This window comes from Chaetodon trifascialis, chromosome 18 (genome assembly GCF_039877785.1).
Source record: "Chaetodon trifascialis isolate fChaTrf1 chromosome 18, fChaTrf1.hap1, whole genome shotgun sequence".
Classification (NCBI taxonomy): domain Eukaryota; kingdom Metazoa; phylum Chordata; class Actinopteri; order Chaetodontiformes; family Chaetodontidae; genus Chaetodon; species Chaetodon trifascialis.
In genome coordinates, this window is record NC_092073.1 from 13,155,703 (window position 1) to 13,182,466 (window position 26,764).

The following is a 26,764-nucleotide window of genomic DNA, read 5'->3' on the forward strand; positions in this document are numbered from 1 at the left end:
AAATGGGAAGGTGGTTAGAGGAGAGAGAGAGGAAATGAAAAAGAGCAAAAAAAGGAGAAAAAAGGATGTAATATGAGGTTCATCCTTGAAGGCCGTATCCAATTACTTGTCTGTTGCAATGCTGTTTCTGTTGCCGTGGTAACGATTGGTAACCATTTATTTCTCCCTTCTCCTTCCACGTACCCTCTGAACTGTATTTATTTGCACTTTTTCTGCCTCCACCTCTGGTTAGCGGCAGGAGCTGGATGAAAAACATGAGTATGATGCCTCGCCGGGTAACATGGAGGCAGAACGCCTCAGTTCATTAAGAATCACCGTTCTCTGTTCAGGAGCTGAAATAATTCATCTTTCCATCATAGTCTTCCTCATTGGTCTTCTGATTTGGCAGACGCTGACGTTTGAGATAACTGGAGCAAATTGAGAGACGAGTAAAACTTCTCAGCTCTTGACCTTTTCTACCTGGGCTGCTTTCTGTGTCTCTTTGTGCTTCTTCACACACTCTCTCCTTGAAAAACAGATTTTTTTTTCAGGCCTTGAAGGTTGCTTAGAAACCACACAAACATCTTTAAAAAGGCGATTATTCTACGCCAAAGCCTCCAAAGCTTCAAAACGCAGACTGGGTCTGTGTGTGAAAGCCAGATAATTACCCCAGCGCAGGCCTATCCCACTCATTCCTTAATTGGCTGTCACAAAGTTTGACAGAAAAAAGAAAAAAAAAGGAAAGAAAAAGTCACAGTCAAAGTCAGACTTTCAAAGTGCAGGTTGCAAATTGTGGAACAAAATGCCTTTTTTCTTTTTTTGACGTGCACACAGAACCAACCACATATTTGCTTTTATCAGCACATGTGAATGAATGTATGAACATATAAGCGTGTGTGTGTGTGTGTGTGTGTGTGTAACACCTCTCCTCGCGGTTCTGTCCCACACACACTCGTCCGCCGTGGCGAGGGGTGGGATTGCTGCAGGAGCGCTGGCGGACTTGGAAGCCGATGCCGCAGCTGGTGCTGCAGGGAGACCAGGAAGTCCAGGGAGTCCAAGCTCCGTTTCTATGGAGACACACAGAGCAACATCAGTTTAGGCTACTTTAGCCACTAACGGAGAAGCTGGAAGAAAAGGAGGAGGAGGAAGAAGAAGATATTAACTACTTGGCTACAACATGACTTGATCTCACCACAAGGGTCGTCTGTTTCCTCATTGGAAGGCTCACAATGCAGTTTGAATTGCGTTTCTTTCCTAAATGATGATTAGCTGTGTTTTTCTTTTTCACTAAAAGATGGAATAACAATGAATAACAATCCTCATCCTTTCATGCAAGCATGTGTTCACAAGCGCTTTCCAGTACGTTTTTAATTTTTAAGTGTTAATATCAGCATCAAATCAGCTGAATGAGTGAAAAAAAGAAACATCCAATCAACACCAAAATAACTTACACTGAATATATAACACCCCAAAATGAACTGCTGATGAGCAGGTGTGAGGATTCAGGGAACAAGTGTACAAATTTTTATATCCACCCTGTTCCTGTGCCTCACTATCACCCTTTCTTTATAGAAACATTGAAGAAAGAAAGACGGGGGAGAGATTTACAGATATGTGATATCGTTTCACCAAAGAATTTACCTGGAGCAGTTGGCGACCTCCACGCTGATGCCATAGCAGTGCTGGCCCCCACACTGCGGGGCGGGGTTATCGCAGGCTCTTGTCCGACACAGACAGGACCCCGCGCTGCCCCCATCATTATGACTACATGTGGACCAGCCCGACCAGGCGCCAAAGCCCCCATCGACCGTCACATTGCGGATCTGTTAGCAACAAGAAGGGCAAAAAATAAAGCATTTAAGGGTAATGGCTTTTCTCACAAAGTGGTTGTTGCATTAGACTGATGCTCTCAGGGATGTGTTGCTCTGGGAAACGCAGCCCACGGCTACTATGATGGATGCAGAAATCAATTTTCCTCAAATAGATGCAAAACAACTGCATTACATCATCCACATAGCACATCCACAAATTGTGCAGTTACATGGACGGAAATGTGCTGTAAACACGAGGAAGATATGATGAGACTCCAGAAAAGCAAAAGGGATTCAGAAGGGCAAATCGATGCCGTGAATGGACACATTCGAAAGACAGAAATATGAGGAAATAAAAGTAGCAGCGTAAATAGATATCTGAAGCAAAACAGAATGAAACAGGAAGGGTCTGATATTACAGGAGCCATGAATTACGAGTGATGTCCCGGGCATACGAGCTAAATACAAAAAAGCAGCGGCGTGAGATTCAGAGCTGCAGATGATATGAGGCATGTCGCGGCTACATTTCAGCGGCGTGATTTAAAAATGCAAAGAACGCTTTCACACGGGGGAGAAAGGAGCGTGATCATCAGCTGCTTTGGCAGAAGCAGAAATAAAGCCTGCCCTCCGCTCTTATTGGTAATTGAACTCTGCCGTGGGCCTAAATGGGGGACGCTCGGCGAAGACAGACAACATTTGCATCAAGGAGCTACCTAGAAAGCAAACAACCAGACAGAGACAGACAAGATGATGACGATGTACATGTAAATATCTATCTAATGCTGCGTATTTGTACCTAAAATATACATATAAGTAAGCAAAAAACTCTTTTTACTGGTGAGAAAAGTATATGTTTCTTTCATTGAATATGAAGCAGAATAGAAAGGACACCAGACACAGGACAATAGCTCCATTCTGAAGCATGATGAAAAGCACTCGTGTCTTATGTGGATTATAACTTCTTCTTCATGGGCTGAAATTGCAGCAGCTGTCTTTTTTTTTTTTTTTTTAATCCTAAAGAATACTTTAACTTCATATTTTTAGAGTGGGGGTTGATTAAAATTACTTTCAGGCAGAATGGGTTCCTTCAAAAACACTTACTGAGGAGAAATTTCCATTTGTGAGTGAATCACACAGCGGCTAAGACTGCCTCGCCGAAAACCGTACAGAAACTATGTGTTGCTTGCTTCCATATTGATGTGAGATTGTGGTGCCAGATGGCGTTTGTGAGCAGGTTGGTAAAGCGAATCTTCTGTCTCTGCCTACACAACACAACTCAGCGTGCACACCCTTGACTGGCCTCCAGCTCCAGACTTCCTCACATGCAGCCAGTTTAGCCTTTTTCAGAACTGTTAATGGACTCATAGGGAGTGAGACACTAACTGCGATAAAAGACAACTTCTTGTTTTTCAGTTTTCACGTCTTGGCATAGAAATGTTGCCAGCAGACGATTTTCCCACCCTGGTCTGGATTCACAATCCGCTATTGTATAGCCGTTTCTGTCTGCCAGCATAGAAAGTTATTACTGCCAGAGTTAATTCATGCTCATTCTAAATGGATTGGACCAGGTTAGACCAAGGTTAAGTGAGTAAATACATACTCCATCGTTAGTGTGGGCAGTGGTATGTGGCCAAATGAAAATAAATCAAAACTACAGGATTGGCAGCTACCATGAAATATGGATATTGTCTCTGCATTTAAGGAGACAGTTAAACTTTGTACAGGCGATCACACAGGCAATATATTAAACACACGTGCTAATCAATGAGCTGCAGAGGTGTGGACTGTTTTATTTATTTATCTATTTTCTATGCTATGCTCAGCTAAGTTAACTGTTTCCTGGCTCCGGCTTCATATTTACCCTACAGATATGACAGTGCTAGATCGGTTCATCACAGCGAAAGAGCAAATAAGCATATTTCCCAAAACTATCCAATTATAACGCATACTTTAATTTAACTATAAGATAACTAGTTTCAGGTTCAGACAGCTTAAATGAAAGCATCTCTATGTTTGATGTAGTAATGCGACAGAAAAATTGGCCAATTGGCTGAAGGAGTTTTAGCCTCCAGCATCAGAAAATAAATGTTGAGTTGCAGCCAGTAGTGACTTGGCGAAATTATAATGTGTGCGCCTGTTTATGCACATATGCATGCATGGGTTGTGTGGGTCCATGTATATATATCTGAATGCATATGTGGATGCAGTGTTGGCCAAGTTTCTGCCAGAGCTCTGCTGACAGATGCCACTGGGTGCTCGGCGGCTTTAGTGCCAAATATTCCTCTGAACATGAAGCCACATTAAAGGGTGCAAAGGCACACAGCACTCTCCGCTGTGACTGGCTTGAAAATGATGCCTGCGAAACGCTGAAAAATAGCAGAGCCGTGCTGAAATTGATAGGCTTACCGCCCCCTAATACTGCTCCCGAATTTGGTGAACGTTAAAATAAATGGAAGAGCTGTTTTGTTAATGAACAAGTAGTCAGAGGTGAATGATTGAGGCAGAGCTCTAGATCATGCCCAGGGTACACGTCGCTCTCCTGAAGTCAAGTTGTTCAGTTCTGAGATGCCCTTCTATGGCGAGGGTACCTTTCTCAGGCTGCTTTTAGGGGCTGCTGCTTGTAAGTTGTGAGAGCACGGAGAGAATACAGAGCAGGCTGTATCTTTCAGAAGGAGAGCAGATGAATGTCAGTATCACATTCACGTAAAGAGGAGCAGACGGAGGCAGTAGAAGGATAATAGTGTTTTTGGCCAACTTTAAAATTTCAGCAAAGGAAGCCAGTAATGAGCAAGCGAACCACAATGAGGAATGTAAATATCAGGTAGCAGCTCACAGGGCATTTTGTGATGCTCTGCTCCCACTGGCTCATTCTGACGCTCTCCTCCAGCGTGGTGCATTTCTTCAACAACAGGTCCCAACCGCAGTACGGGTCCCTGGCCCCCACGCAGGCTCTGAAAGAACAAAGACAATAAAGTTCACTTTTTAATGGACTTTTATTGAGCTGTCATATGTGAATAGAGATACAGTGGCTCCGCATTGCGAAAGGACATGAAATGAAACAGGTTTAGACAGGGAGATTAAATGAAAGGGGATTATGGAGCAAGTTGGGAGATAAGGTGGTGGGAGAAATGACGGACGTAACAATATGAAATGTTGGAGATAACATGGGAGAGGAGGGTTGGGGAGAAAGTGGTGGAGAGAATAGGAAAGGAAAGAAAGAAGTGGAGACGCCAAAAATGGACACGCAAGAGAGAGCAGAGAAGCTGCTCGAGTGACAGAGAAGAGCGGAGATAAGAAGGGCAGGAGAAAGAGGTTAATTGTGTTTATTTATGAATGTTGAGTATGGCGATGCTTTACAGTGCTTACAATGCATCCTAAAACTATGTCTTAGCACAATGTGCGGACTGATTTCTCAGGTAATCTTCAGCCAGACACCGGGATTATACCCACACATAATTCTGACTCAAATAGCTTATCAGCCCGACAAATATTCGCTGTGAGGATACTGTAGCGAAGATAGCTGCATCTGTCTCTGCCGTATCTGCTTCAGGTTGTTTATCGAACGTAATACAAAGCCTGATGTTACTCTTTTCATGCAAATGCGAGTCTGCAGTGACAGCACAATGACATATCTCTGAGCCACAAGCATCAGTGCAGCCTGACGTGGCCCCAGTGTGAAATGTAACCAAAGTTGTCCGTGGCTTTCATAACAATGAACTGAGCACAAAACCGAAGTGCACTTATGCAAGGACACAAGATCATATGCATCCATCCGTGTAAAAATGAAGAAAGGCAAACATTAATTCGCTCACGCACACTCCGACGCACACACAGGGTGGCTGACGTAGCGTCTGGGCGGCTAACGAAAAGCAGAGTTACGAACAAAGATATCAGGGGTGACGACAGCAGTGCAGAATGAAAGGGAGACAGAATAAGCTGATACCTGTCTTTCAGAGAGCCTTAAGGGCCTTGCAGATTGTACACCACCCATCAGTGAGCCACACAGCAAACACAGCCAAACAGAGGGACTGCCTTCTAATATTTCAAACACGTAAACCTCAAAGAAATGTCAGTGATGAACTCGGTAATTCTCCCTGTACTGTCGCTGCCAGCCTGCGTCCATGCTTTTATTTCTTTTATCTCGTCTGTTTTTTCTGACTCTCTCGCCATCTCCTAAAAAAAAAAAGCTGCGAAAGAGGTGATGAAGTGCCATAATTGCTGTGGCGTATATCACAGAGCCACAGCTGTAACATGAAGCCTTAACTCTTCTGTGTATTCCAATAACAGCTCGTTGTGCGAGAGATAAGGAATGCAGGTGTGATGCCTTTTTCCGCGTGCGATGATGGATGGGATCCCAATCTTATGGTGAGTCCTCACGCCCTGGCCTATGTCTTGGGTTTTCTTTGCCAATATTTATGCCTTGACGGAGCGTCTTCCAGACAGACAGAAACTCAATACAGTATATCTGCAGAGCACACACACGCACACACACACAGAGCTGCAGCAGAACTGCTCACGAGGCTGAAAAAAGCCCGGTTCAATGACGTTGTGGGGAAGACAGTGAGACGGACAGACAGAGGGCAGCCGTGGGCACCTCCAGTGGCTCGGACAAAAGCTGATTTACAGGGTTTTAAATCTCTGCAAAGACCCCTGACCAATACACAGGCCTGGCCCTCTCAGATAAAGAGCATCTTGTGAAAGAGGGCGCTTTAAAACTTCGTTGTGTGCATATTTGCTTTTGACAGTTTCCATTGAGATTAATGATGTTGGTTTGTGCACACACTCACTCTCTGCTCTTATGGTAGCTGCATCTCTTGAGTGGGATCTTGATAACCTGGTCCCTCACACCCACATAAAGCTCGCTCCGGCTGTGCAGGATCAGCAGGCTTCGGATCGGCTGCCTCTTCCTGGGTGGGAACAACTCGATTTCCTCCAATAGGCAGCTCCCCGTGGACAGATTGAGAGGGGAAAGCACTTTTCTGATTGTGCCATAATCTGGAAGAGAAAGGGGGGGGGGAGAGGATTCGGTCACAAAGAACCCGAGAAAAGGTGTGATGGCGAGCAAAGGGGAGGAGGGGTAAGAATAGCAGAGAGTTTGAAGAGGGAACAACAACAGAAAATACATCTTGGATGAGCAAAACTACACACAAGCTGATGTGAACTCAGTGTGAACCACACAACAATCACTTCCTCCTGAAATAAGACTGTCAAAAAGACTTGTGGTGGCTGCTGTGCTTGGTTATGCCATCGACATGCAGTGCTGTAGGTGCAACCAGGGAATTGGTATGACACCTGAATGCATGATTTCTGGTCTACTTTTCTTTGAGGGGATATTCCAGGGTAAGAAACCACTTCGCGGCTCTGAAGAAGAAGAGTATGGAAATGCAAGTCACTGTGAATATGTCCTGACCTTTATTTTATGTAAGGTAGGTCCCGTGAGACGAAGTTAGGGGCAGATGTTCTTTTGGGAGAGCTAAAACAAACATCATCTATTATACATGAAATCCCCTGGGTGAAGAAAAAGTAATTAGGTGCACAGGGATGCCAGGGGAACAAGGGTGAATTGCAAATAGATCGTTTCAAAGTAAGGAATAAAAGTTAAGTAGTGCCCCAAGCAGTGCTGGGCAGTAACGTATTACAAGTAGTGCAAAGGATTACACTTGAAATTCAGAAATGATATTACAGTTAGCAATCCCAGTTCATTACTTCTTCAATATGGGGGGCGGCTTGTTTGCTGTCTAACCACTGTCAGAAGGAGGCACAATTCAGGAATCAGCTTGTTTTGTTCACAGTTGGAGGCTGCTGTGTGCTAACCGTGGCTAACATTAAGCTAGCTGTTGATGTTCAGTCTGAATGCTTGTTAAACCATATAATAGTTTGTATCACATTACTCTTGTGCTTACATACAGTATAAATACAATAATGCATTACATTATGGATACAATATAAAATAATTATATAATAAATACTGACCACTTCATCCTCTATCATATACATATTTTGTAACATTAGACTTGCTGCTACTAACACCCCTGTGTCCCTTGCTTAGAGACAGCACTGCACCGGTAATTTCGACTTGAATTGCCCTTGTATAGCATTCTTTTAATTTCTGTTCCTTTGTATTTATTTATTTAGAACTTTCTCTATTTATTCGTACCCACTTCTCTATCTTTGTGCTGCAGCATCCCATTGGGGATCAATAAAGGCTGATCTTATGATGTCTCCTTCTCTAATTCTACACGTGTTTAAATTGCATTTGCTGTTGAGCAATTACTAAGGCAGCGTAATTCAATTAGTGATATGTAATGAGCAAGTGATTACACTTTTCAGGCAACTTGCCCAATACTGCCCCCAGGTTTTTTTTTTTTTTTTCTCAGGACATGCACCTTCACCAACTCCAAACTCCATCCCAGGAACTTTCCAAATCTTTTCCATTTAACTGGATTCTGTTCATGTTAACTGCCTGCAAAAATACTGCCGCTGAGCTAAAATGACTAACGAGGGCTGAATAACAAAGAGAAATCTACTGCGAGCCACGTGTTTGAATAAAAGAACCCTACACCTTGACATCTTTGGACCCCGGGTTGGAGCTATCAGGTTGTCCACAGAGGCCATAATCGGCGGAGAGCGTTTAGGCGTTAATAATAGCATGTGATTAGGTACAATATGTGCACTACCCAAATGGCCTTGGCAGTGTTTCAGATGTTTTCATTAGCGTCTGGTTATTGTCTGGGGATCTTGCAGTGTGGGCAGCTCTGGTCCGACGCTACATTGATCACAGTGCCATGCAAACAATGAGAGGGGAGTTTTTGAGGGAGATGCCAAGCAAAGAGCCAGTGAACTGGAACAGGCTGTGTGTGTGTGTGAGTGTGTTTGTGTGTGCTCCTATGTGTGATATCCTAAAATAACACTGACGGTACAACAGGAAGATCATGTTGACATTTCCCAGTGGGCCTATGGTGCATTAGCACAGCGAAGTGGGTCACTACGTTCAAATTGTGCTCAGTACATCCGTTCATAATCCATATTGTCTGTTATATCATAATACAGAACAGACACCAAACGCTGCTGTGTATCTGGTATCTCGCTGATAGTGTTTTAAGCACTCTGCCAAGTCTAACATCACACATTCTCACACCAGTATGATCAAACAAGCCACTGATAAGCAGGCAGTGCCATGCAGTTCAGGCAGGGAAAACATGGAGGGGTTAAATCAGAACTGCCTGTATGTGTGTTATTAATTCCCTGTCTGTCTTTTGGCTGTTTCAATGCTGTCTATGATCTCTTAGTGAGGGATTGCATGGGAGTGATATGTGTTGCAATGTGTGTGTCAGTGCATATGGAGGACATATGGAGGTAAAGAGTGATCAAACTTGCGTTAGAAGACTAAGCTTTGATGTCTCCTCAGAGCCGCAGATCTATTGGTTTCATTATTCTTCTCGCAGGCCTGTTTTTGTCTCACGTTCAAAGTGCACTTCAAGGGCTTACAGCTCCTGAACTTGATTCATATTTCAACTATTCATCTATCACAATCAATACTCATGGCAGTGAAAGCATCAATTAACGATTTAATTTGTAAAGGTAGGTTATGTATTATTTATTAAGAGACTATGCAGGTGTGATTTAATCATATCTGACAAACAGTGTTGGCAAACAACCCCACAACTGCCGTCACAATTCAAATCCAATAATGTTCAATCCTTACTGGTGCTCGGTAGAAAATGACATAACTCCCACTTTCCAATCTACATTAAATTCTGGAAGCAGACGAAAATCAAGGCAAAAAAACAGAAATTGCTCCAATAAGAAAAAGTTGCACTTATGTAGGACCTCATTGTTCATATCAAGATCAAGGCAGGCACATGCAAGCACCTAATAAATATGTCAACGCATAAAACATAGAGACTAATATGAGCAGTATGTAGACACAAATTCTGTTCGTGTATGAAAATGAACCGATTCTGCAAAACATGCACTCAAAAGTGACACACAGCGCTAAGAACCTACCAGTAGCCAAGTATATGATGTGAAACAGCATGTCTTTCCCTTGCACCACATCCACTGCCACATGGGTGAAGCGCACGTTGTCCTCCATGAAGTAGGGCACTGGGACCACGGGTTGGACCACCTCATGCATCAGCAAAAACTTCTGAGCGTCCTGCAGGTTTCTTTCAGTCAGATTCACGTACGAGCCAGAGTCAATGGTGCCGCACTGTGGAGGACAGAAAGGACAAGTTGGACTGACTACTTTAATAAAGGCTGAGCTCTTTGGGATGGTAAGCTATGTTAATAAGCGAGTTTTCGTCCTGAAGAACCACCAGAGACGAGAAGAGAGAGGGATTGAATGATTAAATGAACAAGGCTTTAAAGTCGATTGCAGCCTGGTTGTGATGGTTTGCTATGCTCACAACCTTAAGGCTTTGTAGTCAATACGCTGCGGCTGGTGGAAGAAGAGTGAATGAATGTATGAGCAAGTAGTTATCTCTTTTATTAGATTCTTCCTCATATGCATATATATTGCTGGTGAGTTTTATTAGTACTCCAGTAGTAATGTTCATTTTTTTACCCGCAAAAATAAACTAATATCTTAAAAATGTTTTCATCTTCAGAGCTTCATTATTGCTTTTTATATTACACAAAACATATATTGTCTAAATGCTGCAGCATCAAAGTTGCTTGCGCCCAAAGTGTTCGGACCTGCCTGGAAAACAGTCACATATATATTCTGTAGGTAGATTTCCTCATCGCAGATTCATTTGGTTTTATCAGGCATTGTTGGCCCTCAGTCTGTGTCCCAACTGAGTAAGTACCGAAGCTCGTGGTCATAATATAAAATATCTAATATGTAAGATATTTCCCAGAGTTCTTTTATTAAAAGAAGTTCAATAAAATGAACTGTCTCCAAATGGGACTTAAAAGAAGGACATATTAAGAGTCAAAAGCATACTTCATATTTTTTGTCATACTGGAGGTTGCAAATGTTTCTCAGTTTTTTCAATAAACTTAATCAAAAAGTTCATTTTTTCAGTTTTAATTGTATAATTTTAAATATATTTCTTTTTATAATAAATGATGACAATCAGAGGCAGGCTGTATTATCATGACCCACTGAAGCATTGATAGATTACTCCACCATCTCCCACTTCTTCGACTAAAGAAAGTGTTAAGAAATACACTGGATAACTGGGAAAGCTGATGTTTTAGAGTTGCACAGTTTTCCCAGGACAGAGACAACATTCATGCTTTTTAATGCAGAGCCTTTCTTCCATCAAGCAGAATGGGACAAAGTGAGGCATGAAGCCAGTCCAGCTGAGGCAGAGCTGGATGAGTGAAGCTAACCATGCATATCCTTCTCAGTAACAGAGGTCACAGACTGGGGTCAGGATTGTGGATTGAGGCGCCTTCCACAAAGAATGAGCCTACTCCAAGGCACAGAAAAAACAAAAAATAAGCCGTGCCCAACAATTACGCTAACCCAAATGACTGGTACCGTTTTTGTTTTGAACATTGTATCGCAGATGCACTGCACGAAACTCGCTCCAGGCTAACCGTGCACAGCGTCGTAGTACTTCGCTGAGACTGGACCTTGGAAGGCAATTAGTTCTTGCTGACTAGCTACAGTAGCAACAGCATCACCGACACTTTATACAGATCAATCCCCGGCCTTCCCTGGGCTGACAGATGAGAATCATAGTGGGTTTCCCCGGGATGTGCAATGGATCAGTGCCCTCGCCACATCAGGAGATGGGAAATTAAAGCCCTGAAGGGCAGGGAAATGCAACAGTGTGTGTATGTGCCAATGTGTAGCATGTGTGTGGGCTGTGTAATAACACATGTCTCAGGGTTCCTTTTGGGGTTTGTCCTTGCATTGCATGCATGTGTGTGAATCCCATAGTGACTGCATGATTGTATTTCTGGCACAGCGGGACAAAGTTAGGTGCTGACTGACCAGCGAGGGTCTATGACATCTGTGAATGCACAGAGAGATGGATGCGGTGATTGTCTCAGTACAGTCAAGGTGAGGGACAGAACCATCATTTGGCTGAGGGCCCATCCAACACTCAGCTGTCCCGCTCATCATCAATGCTCTGCCAGGATGGTAAGTGCCACAGAGAAATATGGTTGTATTACACCATGTTTTTTTTTTTGCCAAATGGTCTTTTGTTTAAAATGTGCCCCTTGTGATTAAACATTTCAGCATCCTGGTAAGATGTGATTGTAACATTTTGTCAGCTTTGGCTCAAAATGGTCATAAATATTATTGAAAGGGAGGTGCAGAAAACTAACACCTCTTTTTTGTTGCACTTAAATCTTTAAGATAACTTTCCATCTCTGGCTCAGACTCTATCTTAGCATATTCTCCTACATATGGAGCTTAACAATGAATGCCTTTTTACAGTGAGCAATTACAGTGTGACAGAAAACCTATACAACACAGAGACGGTATTAGCTCCGAACGCCCAAGAACATGACTCATAGCCTGAATAAACCCAGCAGGATCAATCCGTGTGGTTCAAATAAATGGGGGGGATTTTCTTTGCAGACACACGGGGAATTAAGCTCTCAATCAATGATCAGTGCGAATGTGTGTGCGTCTGTATGTGTGTGTGTATTGAGTGATGAGTTCACAGTCATAATTATCCCTATTTGACAACAATTTGCAACTCTCTATTTTTGTGGACATATTTGTGTAGGCTACAGTACATATGTGCGTGGTCAGTGACTTTTATAGGTGCTGGTCTTTGCGTAGGTGTATGTTCGTGCATGTACAGGTGTGTGGGTGTATGTGCAGAAAAGACCGGGGAAAAAAAAGTGCTATAAATCCTGTGCTCGTAAATCTCAGCCTCCAACATTGACAAATGCTTGATGAAGATGTCACTGAAACCTAGATAGAGTGTGCATCAGTCCAGCAGTGAGGAGCAGGTATTGTGCCGGAGCTTAAGTGGAGGGACGCGGATGGAGAGGAGGAACTGATCCTGGTTTATCCTCGAGGAACACAGCCTTATGGTATATAGGAACCTCTCTGTGATGTGCTACAATATGCTGAGCAGGATAAATCTGTGGTCAGCACCGGACAGATAGAAGAAATTGGTTTTCGTGAAGGTGAATTTCAGACATGCAGATGATGTTTCAGATTCGTGTGTACGTATATTTCTTCGTAAACCGTCCCAGCTACCACATTTTCTGCATGAGCAAGTCATTGCAGATAATGTGTGTGTGACTTCTTGATAGCAGGCATCGCGACCGCTCACACATCTGCTGGCTTGACGGAAACATGATCGAGGGCCCGTGATGGGAAACATGTGTGGAAGTGAGGCGTGTGTCACCCATTGGCAGCCAAACCTCAGAGGGAATTCAATCCCTCATAGAGAGCTGCGTGGATTAGCTCCCTCGCTATCTGCTAAGCCTGCGACAACTGAGAGACACTTCTGCTAATAAAACATTCCCTCTGTGTCATCAGTATAGAGCGGTTCCTAAAATCGGGATGAGCTGCCCCTGCACTCAGTTTGCCCCTCGGGGTTTTAAGATGGGGTATAAACATAAAGTGGCACTTGTGAATAACAAGGACAGTTTATTAGAGAAGGACTACAGTTCACACAATGAGGCTATTGAGGCTATGACACATCTTAAAGGAGTGATTGGGCCATTGTAAAAATCACTGGATTTTATAACGAGTGGTCGTAACACGTGTGTTCATGAGGAGAAAGGGGATGATTGAAAGAGAGAGGAAATTAATAAGAGCTAAGAGCTTGTTGGGTCTCTGAGACAGACTCATCAGGGCGCACACACATCGATTTATCAGGACACACCACGTACATACGTTTCCTTAGGCATGCACCCAGCCACACAAATTGTCTGACTGATTGGACAGCATGTCGGGTCGAAAACACCTCAAGCATGAAGAAGTAATCATTCGTGATTAGCTCTTAACTGAACTCACATGCACACTTCTTAAACTGCCTCTGTGAATGTTTTTTGCAGCCATGCTAGCAGCTTGACTGTACTGACGCCAGTGTTGGTGTGTTGGTCGTTCCAGGATTTGGTCCAGATTGAAATATCTCTGCCATGAAGTTTTGTAACAACACAGATATTCATGTCCCTCTCGGGATGAATTGGATTAACTTTATTGAGCAGTTGACTTTTCCTTCATCGCTGTGCTGTGGTTGGACGTTCCAGAAGCCATCAGCTTCTGTACTCAAGCAATACTTTTGTGTGAGTGCTAATGAGCAAACGGTAGCATGCAAAAATGCTAAACTAGGATGATGAACATTGTATCTGCAAAAGAAAGCAAAATTTGAGCATGTTATCGTGTTGGCATTACCATGTAGCTCTAGGCACTCTACTGCCTAACAGAGCTGTTAGCATGGCTGTGGGTGGCTCTTTGTCTTGTTCCTGTCTTTGTGGTGTCTCTGTCCGAATCCAAAAAAACTATTCAAAACAAAACAAAACAAAACAAAACAAAACAAAACAAAACAAAACAAAACAAAACAAAACAAAACAAAACAAAACAAAACAAAACAAAACAAAACTCCTCTACAGCTTTGTTACCTGAAAGTCTGGGTTGGGGTTGGGGTAGGGCAGCCATGCTGACCGGGAGTTCTCCTGATACTTGAAGGGCCCATTGAAAACCTGTGAGATGGCACTGAGATTGAAGGCACACACCGCGGATGCAGCAATGCTGTTTCTGAATGACAGGAACAAAAAAAATAAATGGAAGAAAGACCCAACAAAAGGTCAGAGAGAAGGGAAACAGAGAGAAGAGAATTAGAAAAGGACACCATGGCACTAGAAGAAAACAGTTCAGATTTTGTTGGTATTTAAAAGGCTGACCTCTGTATGTTTGCATTGCTCTCACCCAACAATACAAATCAAACGGCGGACGGACAGACGCAGACGTCGCTGTAAGTGATCGTCATTATTGGATTATAAATCCAGCAATAGGACACAATTAAGCATTAAGCTGTTCGGCTTGTCTGATTAACTGTACAGATCTAGTGCCTGAAATACAGCTTTGACTTTTTAAGCTGTCAGTTTCAACAAGTAGCAGTCTCCTCCCTCCGAAGAGAAAGTAAAGAATGAGAGTATTAACTCTCAACTCAAACTGTGAGACTTGGGCGGTGTGAATTATAATCCAATGCGGCTGTTCATTAAACTCTGTGCCTGCAGGGGGAAATGTTTCCAATACCCTTCAAAAGACTTCTTTTTCAGCAATGTGAAGGCATTGGCCATAAAGAATAGATTACTCAGCTTTTAATAATGGTCCATGTGTGTGTGTGTGTGTGTATGCATGTGTGTACGAGAAGGTTAAAAAATGACAAAAAAAGACGAAGGGGTGTTTGGGAAAACAAAAAATATTAGTTTTCATCCATGGATGCATCTCATCTCTTACATCCCCCGTGTGCATGATAGAGTGCGCACGTTTAATACACGATAAGCTTCTTTCACAGGATTTAAACATGATCAGATGGTACCAGAATGAGTGATCCTGTTTGTAGGCTGGTTTGAGTGTTTGTGGGAGGAGATTTCTACTGGAAATTCAATTTGAGATGCACTTGTAAACATGCCATGTAAACATCATTGTCATATATCACTCAATTTTATACACTGCATGCGCGATACAAAAGGTCACACGCTCAGTCGATGCAAATGCAGTCGAAGTGTGTCTGTTTACACAAATGACAATGTGATGCTGAAAACACTCTGAATTATACATGAAGCTTTTCTGTGGGAGCGTCAAAAACAGCAAAGAATAAAAGAAAAACCGTGTCGGTATTTTTCATCTGATCTCGAGATGCTGTAAGCTGGATCTCACTTTGGTTCATCCCCCATCCCAATGCAAATTATACGTACTATCAAACAACCTCGGGTGATTGTGGGAAACAACTTTAAAAGACTTTAACTTTTAATCAAGCAACCTGATAATTGGACTTAATCTGATTATTTATAAAGGCTGCACTTCTTTCCAAGGAATCGCATACAAATTACAATGCAAGATAAAAAAAAATAAGAAGGACTTCGGGGGAAGCAGAACAATTTGTGAAAAATTTGCAAACAAATGGCTTGTTGCACAAAAGAAAAGCAATTTGTCAACTCACAAATTTCGCAAATGAAAAACTGAAATGTGTTTGTTGAATAACTAATAACATACTGGATGTAAAATTAAAATAGAAACGTACTGTCTAAAAATACAAACAAAAAAGCAGAAATCAAACCTCTGTCTGCTTATTCTAGTATTTAAGCTGTGCAGCTAACCAGGAATGTGTCAGATGGACGGGAGGAAAAACATTAGACCAGACTCTTATCATACTGGGACTGCACTGGTCTACACTGAAATACAAGAACAACGCTTGTTCTTTATCTCTTCATGGACCATGAACATCAACATTTCTTCTTAGCTACCTATATGTAGCCCTCAAGCTCTCTAAAACATCAGTTGGAAACAGCATTTTCAATCCATTCATGGCGCTAATGTTAGCTTAATTTGCTAGCTAGTGGTGTTGCCATTTCAGCAGGCAAAATTGATGGTTATTGGCTACAAATGTGTGTTTGTCCACCACTCTCGGAAATCAAAGACCAATTGCTTCAAAAATCAGTCAGAATTTTATCTATGTGAATATATTATTGTAACTAACTATAATATATTGTTAGCTTTATGTCGCGCGAGATTAGAAGCTTGACAGTATCTACGAGCGTCTGGGTTTAGCCAACAATCGATTGGGGATGTAAATTTTGTTTGATCCATGTCATACATTTTGCTATGAAGGCAGAAAGGTATTTGTCTGTCAAATCTCAAGTTACTCACACGTTGGTGGTGAAAATGCCGTAGAGTAGCTCCAGCTCAGGCAGGTAAAACGTTCCCTGCAGCTCGTTGTAGTTGAAAGGGATTTCTCCTGGTCGGGAGCAGTTCAGCCTGGCCTTCATGAAGGTGGTCCACGTGTCCTCCAGGAGGAAGCGCCCGCCGATGTCGTTCTTACAGACGCGTCCTGCGCGGGAAAACACCGTCCGGCCACAATCGTGCTCCACCGCGTTTTCCCGGAAGAAAAAGTAGGTGAAGTTGCCGATATCATAGGAGGAGACGAAGTTCGGTTCTGTTAAAACAGAGGTAACAAGAGGCAAGGAGAGTGAGGGGGAGAATGAGGACATGGAAGGAAAAAGTGAAGTAAGCTCAGAGAAAGATGAAGTGCAGAGAGAGGAAGACGAAATACCAAAAGAACAATATTTAAGGCTGTGGGAGTGAGAGGGAGTGGGAGAGCGACTGGGTATGTGCTATGACTGATTGACTCGCAGTGTGTGTGAGCATGAGGCCCACACAACAGCAGGTGATCAGGATTAATAACTACAGGCCATGTTATTAATGGCATTGTGTTGTAATAAGAAAACTCATTTTTCACTCCGCAAACTTAAAGGTTAGGATGAGAAATGACCAAAACAGGTGTAGCGTAATAGCTCTCACCCTATCTGAAACACGCGACCTCCACGACACTGTCACAGCTATGGCATTCATCTTTATGTATGACATTATTGGATCTAACCGCACACTTTATTCTTGCTGACAGTGATTTAATTCATCTTTAAATGAAAGTGTTCCCCCTCCTCCTCATTTCAACCCTTTTCTCCTCTGCACCTTTGGAGGGCAGTGTAGGGGGAGACAGAGGAGGAAAATCAATTCGCCATAAAATTAGTTATTAAACCTGTTCCCAGAGGGTTTCAGCGAAGCGACGTATGTGGTGGCTTTTAATTTATTTTTTCAATTTAGCTTAAATGTGAATCAGATAAAAGTCACTTGCTGACAAGATACTGATTGACCTGCTCCTCTGTAGGCTGGACACCTTAAGCTGTCTGAAGTTCTCCAATCTGCACTGTGGAGATTCGCGCTTGAAGTGGGTCTGAGCTTTCGGGGGGGGGGGGGGGGGGGGGACGCATCGATTTCTGAAAAATTCACAATTTCATGTTCCTCAAAGAAACTCAGCAAAACTGTAGTTGCTTAGTAACTTTAAAAATAATTGTTTTAGCTGACAGGTGTCAGAACAATGATAAAGAGGCTCTTCTCTTTCAGTACACTTCTTAGTGCAGCACAGCGGTGACTTGAGTGGAAATACAATACTTCAAACAAGACAGACAGATTCCAACTCCTGTGTTAGATAAACACCTGCCATGCTTCTGTTTCTTTGAGCAAAACACTGAATCCCCACCAGCTGCAGTGCTGATGTACAATATCTGTGACAGGGGAAAAGCTCTTTTTGTTAAAAATGCACATTTATCTTTATGTAACGATTTTCACACACATTTACATAAACTGTAATGTCTCTGGTCTGGACCCCAAACTTTGCCCCGTACCGTTCAGCCACTTGGAGTTGTACTGGGCAGTGCGCAGCGGTGGCAGGCCGCCCAGGCTGCGGTAGATGGCGGGGTCTCGCCCGGAGAAGTCCATGGCTGTGGCGGCGTAGAGCTCCCCGCTGGAGGTGATGAGGGCAGTGGAGTTGTGGAGGGGGTTGTAAGGACACCGAGCCATCCCGCTGATCTGATCATGAATCTCTGTCAAATTTGTCAGCTGCAATATAGAGAAAGAAGACGACAAGGTAGAGGACGAAAGTGGCAGGTTTATAATGGATAGCGGAAAAATGGGCATTGACAGGAAGCAGACGCTGCCAAGAAAATGATTTTGATTGCTTATAACAGGAGTACCCCTTGAGTTAAAGAAATGAAAACAATAACACGCAATATGCTTGGGAGTAATGTGCATTTTCTTCTTATTTCTAAATAATGGATCACTCAAAAAAAAAAAAAAAAAAAAAACCTGCATAAAAAACATAGGACAAAGTATCAAAGGGCAACATTAAAATGCAAACCGGATTGGATGGTAATGTTTTGTTTGTTCCTGCCAATATGCAAATGGTGCCGGCAAAAAAAACCCCCAAAAAAACAACTTCATCTCATTATGTTTTGTTTGGTTTACATCTACTGAGAAACACACAAGGATATATATGAGCAAACCCTTCAGTAGCAGGAAACATAATCAGAGAATGTATTTGGAATCATTAGCGGCATAAAACACACAATAAGAGCAGCTGCTTTAAGTCTAAAGTTAAGAAACCACCTGTCAAGAAAGTAACAGAATTTCAAAAAGTGGCTTCTTAAATAAACTTAAACCCGGCTGCAGTGTTTCCTTGGTTTGCTTTCTGATGTCTCTACAGGACAACCAGCTGTTTGTCTGGTTATAACATTATTACACCACATCTTTGAGCAGCCTCTCTGAGTTCAAAAGAGGCTTGATGTGAGATGCAGTCTTCCCTCACAGTCTGCCTTTGAATATGAGGCCAAATCCGGCTCCCTGCTTTTTAAAAATACTTTATAGCATGACCCTGGCTTAGCCCTGACACACTGCACTGGTTCCTAGTTAAAATATACACATATATATATGTACAAGCCATAGCTCACTGACTGACTGAGCCTTGAATACCAAGAAGGAGTAATGCATTTTTTAAATCCAAGATGTAATTATATTTTATGGTGCAAAAGTAAACACAGTATACGGGGATTAGCTCATGGTTTGTGCTTCCATCCAAGTTCATCTAAGTTCTGAGGGCAAATGCATGACACAAAGTAGAAAGATTGAACTAATCTCAGGTTTTGAAATCCACAAATGATAATTAAAATGATTTGCAATTACTTTTCCATCAATCAGGGTTGCGCAGTTTTAACTCCTGGCTGGTTGCGGAGAACCTCCGGTCTTGAAGGGTTCACAGCTCAATCCCTCCTTTTGCATTTTCACATTTTCACTGACTGAATAATCTGCGGACAGCTTTTCCACTCAGGAGGCAGCCTCCATTCAGTGCATGAGTTGGAAAACAGGCGACTTCTTTAGCCAATTTCCCGAGTTGGTCGATTTGGATCAAGGGTTCTGTTAACTCCTGCCACCTCTGCTCCACCAAAACCACAACAAAACAGAGCAGTCCTGTCTGAGCTCTTCCAGCCAGAGATGAAAGCCTGGTATTGATGGAACTCATTCTGTGGGCTGGAATAGCTGCTCTTAGGTCAATTGGGTCATTTAGAAAAACAAGAGGATGAGTGATAAATAGATAGACTGCAGTGCATCCGTTGCATTTTTAGGAGGAGGAGTGAAAGTCGTCTCTATAGTGCACCCAGTAGCTGTGCGAGTGGGACACTGAAGTGACTCTGAATGCCTCTGATAGAGACTTTTTCAGTAAGAGGCAGCTCACAGTTTCGACAGACTGCTGTGAGAGCCAGTTGGATGCTATGTACGGTGCTACTGAGACACTACTGTGGCTATTGAGAGAATATTTAAGTGCCCACTATGACAGGAAATGTAGCCAGAAGCTTTTTATAAGCACGACACATCCCAGCAGCTATGTCACAAGTGTGAACAGAGTGAAAGAGTTGTCAGAATAAATTCTATTGCTTTGTGCAACTTCTTTGTCTCCAACGAACTTCTCATGCTCAGCCTCACTGTCATCAACTTGCTGTCACAAGTAACAACCCCAGTTCCACAAAAAAAGTGGGATGCTCTGTGAAACATAAATAATACAGAACGTGATAATTTGCTAATCCTTTTTCACACACACTCACTTGAAAACGGTACAAAGATAATATATTTAATGTTTTACCTCCTCAACTTTGATTTTTGTAAATAGATGCTCAATTCTGTATTTGATGGAGCAACAGATTTCAAACAAGTTGGGTCAGGAGCAACTAAAGACTGGGAGAGTTGTAGAATGCTCCAAAAACACCTGTTTAGAACATTCCACAGGTAAACAGGTTCATTGGTAACAGGTGGTATCATGATGGAGCAAGGATGGAGTGAGGTTCACCAGTTTGGGAACACATGAACACAATTTGCCTCTTTCAATGCAACGGCTTCCATTATCTTTTTAATAACCACCTTAGGTATCACCACATACCCAGAGTTATTATGAGCAGCACTGATATCATTATTATGGCAATAGTTTTGAGAAATACACATCTAACTTGTCTTGCTGTGGGTTAGACGAGAGGATAGATACCACACTCATGTCTGCACGCTAAATATGACGCTAGCCAGTGGCTGATTGGTTTATTTTCGCATTAAGACTGAAAATGGGAGAAGGCGGCAAACCTGGTCCAGTTCAGAGGTGAGGAAGGAAAGAATCGGCCTACCAGCACCATTAAAACTTACTAATGAACACAGACGTCTTGTTCACCGTGAACTTGCCAGGCAACCAGTGAAGACTCCAAGAAGTCAATAATGGGCAACTTACAGTTTTTGCACTATTTTTGTATGTATTGAACACAGATGGGCGAGCTAAGCTAGTCAGCTGCAGCTTCACATTTATCTGCAGACATGACATTAGTTTCAATCTTCAGAACAGGTTAATATAGTCTCTAATGCAAACAGTGTTGTTAATTTGAATAGGGTCATCAGTTACCGTAGACTATTACAGAAATCAATACAGAGTTTGCCATTGAAATACGCTAAATTTGACCCAACAATTACAGGAAGGTTCTTTTAAAATTTGGCTTTGATTTTATCCCACAAGCCACTTTTAAGTTTAAGAATGCATGGAAATTGCAGGTCTTTAATGGCCTCTTTAATGTATAATTGTCCTTACTCTGAATTATAATTGTAAGACATTACAAGATTCATTGACTTGAAGGCAGAGCCAAATGCCATTACTTTAAACCGTCTCTGAAGACTTTGCTTTTCCAACAATACTGGCCCAAAGAAATGTATTTAATTATTTTTTTGTTATTGGCAAAACACTTAATCCACAAGTCCAAACACAGTACTCTGTGATGAAAGACAATATTGATACACTATCCTCTTGAAATGATAAGAAATCTGTTAAATGGTTGAAAATCTCTTTTTTTATGCCTTTATGAGAAGACATTGGCCTGGCTTCTACTCTTGTTAACGACTTATTAAACATAAGGTCCCTCCCCTCTAAGAAAAAAAAAAAAAATTTCTCCCATTGCCATGATCACTGTCATTATCACCATCATCACTGCCATCATCAGATGCAGCATGGCTGAAAGTCAGAGAAATTAACAGCTGTTTAATCTATCACCTCCGAGCACTTATTAAACTAATAAAGTATTCTGCTCCTTCTCTGTTCATCCATCACAGCTGATAGTAAATCTGTCAGAGCGTGATTCCATTGCTGTTGCTGTGACCAACCATTGTTTCACATTAACGGACGTTCAGTGGGTAAATATGACAGCGCCTGATGAAATACCGCTATAATAATGTCATGACATTTCAACTATATGTTTTTTCGCAGCAGTAAACAGTCATTATGAGCCCATGACCTTTGGATGCAGTGCTTTTGGACAAAAACAAATGTCATCATAATAGTAAACTCCTGCCGCCTCCTCCTCTGAAATCTCACAAAGTAGACGAGAGATATTTGATAAGTTCTCAGGTAAGCACAATACCCTGACATTTCAAATGTTGGTCTATACTTAATTTCCGTGGGCACTTGTCAACAACAATATTAGTGGATAAAAAAGGTTTTTTGGCTGAGATTTCACTTACTGAGAAACATGGTTATTATCACAGTATGGTTTTGTAATAAAAAATAAGAGGGTGGCAGAAAGTTACCAACAGGTGGTTAATGCAGAAAAAAATCCAAGAGCCTTGTGGCACTCTCGAGCAACCGAAACTGAAAAGTCTGACTAAACCGCCTTTTAAAACATGGGATTAAAAGCTAGGAGGAATTTGCAGGAGCATAAGAGAGAGAAAACATTGCAGCACACTAGAATTAAATATAGAGGAAGAAAAGACAGCATGATTTGCTACAAAAAATAGAAGCTAAGTAACTGCAATGACTGCCGAAGAAGGGCAAAGCAGCTCAGATGAGACAAGGAAATGTTTACTTGTAGGCCAAAGGCTATGATTATTTGGAGTAATGAGCTTAAGGCAATATTTTGATTTCAGCGTTTAACAAGTTTGAGGTAGCGGGACTTCTTAAATAAGCAAGCTTAATAAGATTCATCTTATAATTAGTCTGCATCCCTGACTGCACAACAAAGGAGGCGAGAACAGCCACAAGAGCGAATACAGTAAATTCTGCAATAGCAACATCACGCCTCAATCACACCTTGATTAAATGCGCTGATCAACCTTGACCTTTCCATCTGATGTTGTCAGTTCAATCAATAACACTTCAGTTTTCATATTTGCAATGTTATCAATGTTAGCAAGCCTGAAATATCACTTTTATTCGAGCATAATGACTTATTAAGATGTGTTCCCGGGGAAGCAGGTGCTCTTTAATAGATTCTTAGTAAGCACTGGCAAACAAATGTGACACATGGACAAATCACCAGTGTGAATATATTGGCAATCACCTGATGTTGCTGCCGGTGGCTGGTGGGAAAACTTTAACAAATTGTCCAGCCTTAATGTGGATAAGGATTGGTATGAGCTACAAGATGAGGGTCACATCACTGACCAACACAGTTCAATGCCTCAGAAAAGCTTGTTTTCCATTGCCTTCAAAGAAGCCTGAACGAAGCTAATCAGTGAAGAATAACATCACTGAAGATTGGTCAAACTCTCTACAGGCAAAAAACTTCCCAGTTGGTTTCTTTATTCTGTGTCATATATTTAGTTTTGACTAAGCAGTACCTTATCACTGTGATCTGAATGTGAACTCAGGTCAGTGAGAGTTAGCTTACATTAGCTACTACAAGCTAACAATTACACCACACCAAGCTAATAATTACACCACACCAAGTTAGTCTGTATCCAAAGACCCATGAGTGTACTGACCAGAGAAAGGCTAATATTACTGCTTATGAATTAGCCTTTTCATGTGTAAGAGGATGAATTTTACCAATATCATTTCCAACTGAAATATATCCTTACAGCATAGTTAAACCCAAAGCCAGTGTGGTTTAATTGTACTAATAGTTTGCTAGTCCAGCAGCAAAATTGCTAGTAGATTAGCTTACTAGCAGTAGTGCTAGTTTGACCACCAGCTTTTGTTAGTAGCTGGCCCTCAAGAGTCTCCCCCACATTAATATGCAAAGTGACTTGCTGACTTGGACCAGAGGGATTTGACATGTTAATCTAAATAGAAAAAGAAGCCTTAGTTGGGTTCAGAATAATTAGCATTGTTAAGCTAATGCTGTTGTTCATACCGTTCGGTTGGTGCAGATGGGGGTGAAGGCATTGGTTCCACAGGTAAACAGCCTGTTTCCATTCACCAGCAGCACCCTGATGTAGTTCTGGCACTCCTCCTGTGGAAACACCCCAGCAAACACACATATCACAGTTAGCAGCTAGCAGCAGCATCATTATCTATCCATTGACAAGCAGCAGCATTAGGCAGAGAGGCAAAATTACACTTTATGCCAATAAATGAGACAAACACCTGCAACTGCGGGAGGGCTACTCTAAAACGTGGCCAAGCTTGACAGAGTCAAATCAAGGCTAATGCCCACACGGCTTAGCCATGTCACATCTTAATTCAACAGGGACCAGATTTGGAGAGGGATCTGAATGAGGTGGAGAACAGATAAATGCAGCGGGCTTGGGAGAGGACCACTTAGGATTAGTTGAGAAAATTGCCTGGGCTTTGTTGGCTAGTCAAAAAGTGGAATGAAAGTGTGGCCTCTCCCATGCTTCATTCAAGCAAGTTTCTCTCTGCATTATTCAATCCAAGTCATTTTTCCCTAAATGATGGCACATGCACACACACACCACTCTTTTCTTGGCGTGCTCCTCCCCTGAGGTTTTGGCCTGGGTTTCTAGCAAACCACTCAGCACTTGGTTAAGAGCGCACGACAAATAAAGCGGGACAGGTGGAGTGAATGATTGATTGAATGACTGATTGTCGCTGAACGCCGTGAACTTGCAATATTGCTGTCAGGCTCTCATGAAGCCTTGCTGAGGATTTCCATCAACAAAAACTCTGAAAATGTAACAACAGGAGCAGTCAGTATTCACATCAGAGAGCTGCATTTGTTTTTGTCCTAGGACAAGGTAATAAACTCATAGGGTCCCTGCCATCCGAAAGGGGCTACGGCTGGGTTGGTGAGGGCTCCTCGTAGAAATTTAAAACCTTGTAAATCTGCTATTGTCTGAGCCACTTGAGGTGCCCAGGGCGACCTCTCCTCCCCCTTCTCCCCCTTTCAAGGGTCTGATTTAGGAGTGGAGGGCACCGTAGGAGAGATGGTGGAAGGAAGGAGGGGAAGGGCTTTTATTTCCCCCTATCAAGATGGAGGTTGACTCATAAAACAACTCGTTTCCTGGTGCTAAGCACAGCCTAAGTATGTGTGCATGTGTGTGCAGTAAGACTTGTTATGAGTGCCTATATATCTGTGCTGTTTGCACAACTCGTTGTGTACTGTATGCTGGTGTGTATGTGCGTGCTGGGGCGCAGGGGTGGGGGTGGGCTGTGTGGGTTCTGCATAATTCAATTCTTCTGTGCAGTTTGTTTCTACGGTAAATAACGGCATATTTAATATTTGCCCAGCCTCGCAGTCTTGACTTGTTTATGAAAACTTCCTGACAAATGTTCCACGTCTGTACTGTAATACAGAAGCTGTTATACTTGGCTCTCACATTATAAAACAAAACAGAGGCAGCAATCAAGTCCTGTCAAGTCAATTTAACTCTCCTTTCTTCTCCTCGCTGAAATAAATCAAATACACAAGAGAAGAGCGGACACGTATTAAGAAAAAAAAATACAATCACTTGTAAATTCACTCAAAGCACAGGCATGGTATCTGTGTAATAGCTTAAGCGATGGTATATTGCTGCGCGCTGAGTTAGGTAATAAACCATCGAAAGCCCTGTCAACGATGGGAGAATGAAGTCTTTTAATGCTATTCTTGGTGTACATCACAGGAGCTGATCCTCAGAAGGGAACAGTGAGCAAAACAATTCCACTCTCTCAGACAGCAGCGACTCTCAAGGACTGAGGTAGCTTTAGTCTGTAATTCACAACAGCTATCTTGTGCTGGCCAGCCCATGCATGCCTATTATGGGTCCCTAACCACCTTTCACAGGAGGATAAATACACAGCGGTGCACACACATACACACACAGACAGGGATCAGGGCTGGGTAGTCCACCTACAAGTCAAGTGCAGCTCTTAACCAGCTGTTTGGAAGAAGGCTATGGCAGCTAACCACATACAAAAACATACACTTTTGCACAAAGAGAAACTACAAAAACATCAGGATCTCCCTTTGTGCAAGGTCTACAAATAAGAGTTAAGCTGAGGTTGGGAGAGCTTTTTACTTCACAACAAGATGATTTAGATCCTGTTTGAAGGCAATCCCACATACAAAGCAGGGATTCCCATTGAGTGTATATGTTAAAGCTTAATAAAGAGTTCAATGTTGCTTTCAGTCTTATGTCAATATGTTTCATCATTACTCGCCTTCTTTTATTTCAGTGAGTAATTTGATTGATGTGATGTGTTCTCTGAAGGGAGATCTGTGATTTCTGCCTCTAGAAAATTTGATTTTCTCCAACCATTGTGCCCCAGTGATGCACTGGTGGGAAAGTCTGACATCTGGGGCCTTCAGTTCAACTGGTAAACAGCATTCACCAATGTGTTATTTTTGTAGATAACCAAACCCACAGGGAAATGTTGAACAATCATCAGCTGTTGTGGAGGCTGCAGCTTTGCAATTTAGAAAAGTGTTCAGCTGCAGTGGAGGTTTTCTTCCTAGTTAGTCATTTCACACATCGATGTCAGTTTATGAATTGTCTTCCACGACTCCGGAAGGAGATTTGTCAACTCTGAGAAGACAATCCTTGGTGTCATCAAGGTTTTCTTGGGTTGTTCGTCCCCCTCCAGTTGATGTCTTTCTAAGGATTTTTAATAAGATAACTTTTTGTGGAAAAAGATATGTATTTTACATACATATCGTATCTTTAAGCTTTTAGCCACGTTAGCAGCATGGCTGGAGGAATGGCTATGTTGGTCGTGGGTTGTTCAGTCTTGTCTCTTTTGTCCAAT

The 26,764-nt window shown here is 42.3% G+C and overlaps 1 protein-coding gene across 3 annotated transcripts in view; it reads right to left on the minus strand.

Moving 5' to 3' along the window:
• sema5a (sema domain, seven thrombospondin repeats (type 1 and type 1-like), transmembrane domain (TM) and short cytoplasmic domain, (semaphorin) 5A) overlaps positions 1-26,764 on the minus strand; it is a 119,638-nt gene that overhangs the window by 38,192 nt on the left and 54,682 nt on the right. For all 3 annotated transcript variants that reach the window (XR_011603285.1, XR_011603284.1, XM_070985954.1), the window contains exons 6-14: positions 23,931-24,029; positions 18,129-18,342; positions 16,594-16,879; positions 14,340-14,475; positions 9,798-10,002; positions 6,578-6,785; positions 4,624-4,741; positions 1,621-1,802; positions 903-1,046 (exon numbers count right to left, since the gene is read on the minus strand). Coding sequence is in view for 1 of the 3 variants with exons in the window: in XM_070985954.1 (XP_070842055.1) it covers positions 903-1,046; positions 1,621-1,802; positions 4,624-4,741; positions 6,578-6,785; positions 9,798-10,002; positions 14,340-14,475; positions 16,594-16,879; positions 18,129-18,342; positions 23,931-24,029 (1,592 nt within the window). In the remaining 2 variants the exon portion in view is untranslated. The remainder of the gene's footprint in view (positions 1-902; positions 1,047-1,620; positions 1,803-4,623; positions 4,742-6,577; positions 6,786-9,797; positions 10,003-14,339; positions 14,476-16,593; positions 16,880-18,128; positions 18,343-23,930; positions 24,030-26,764) is intronic.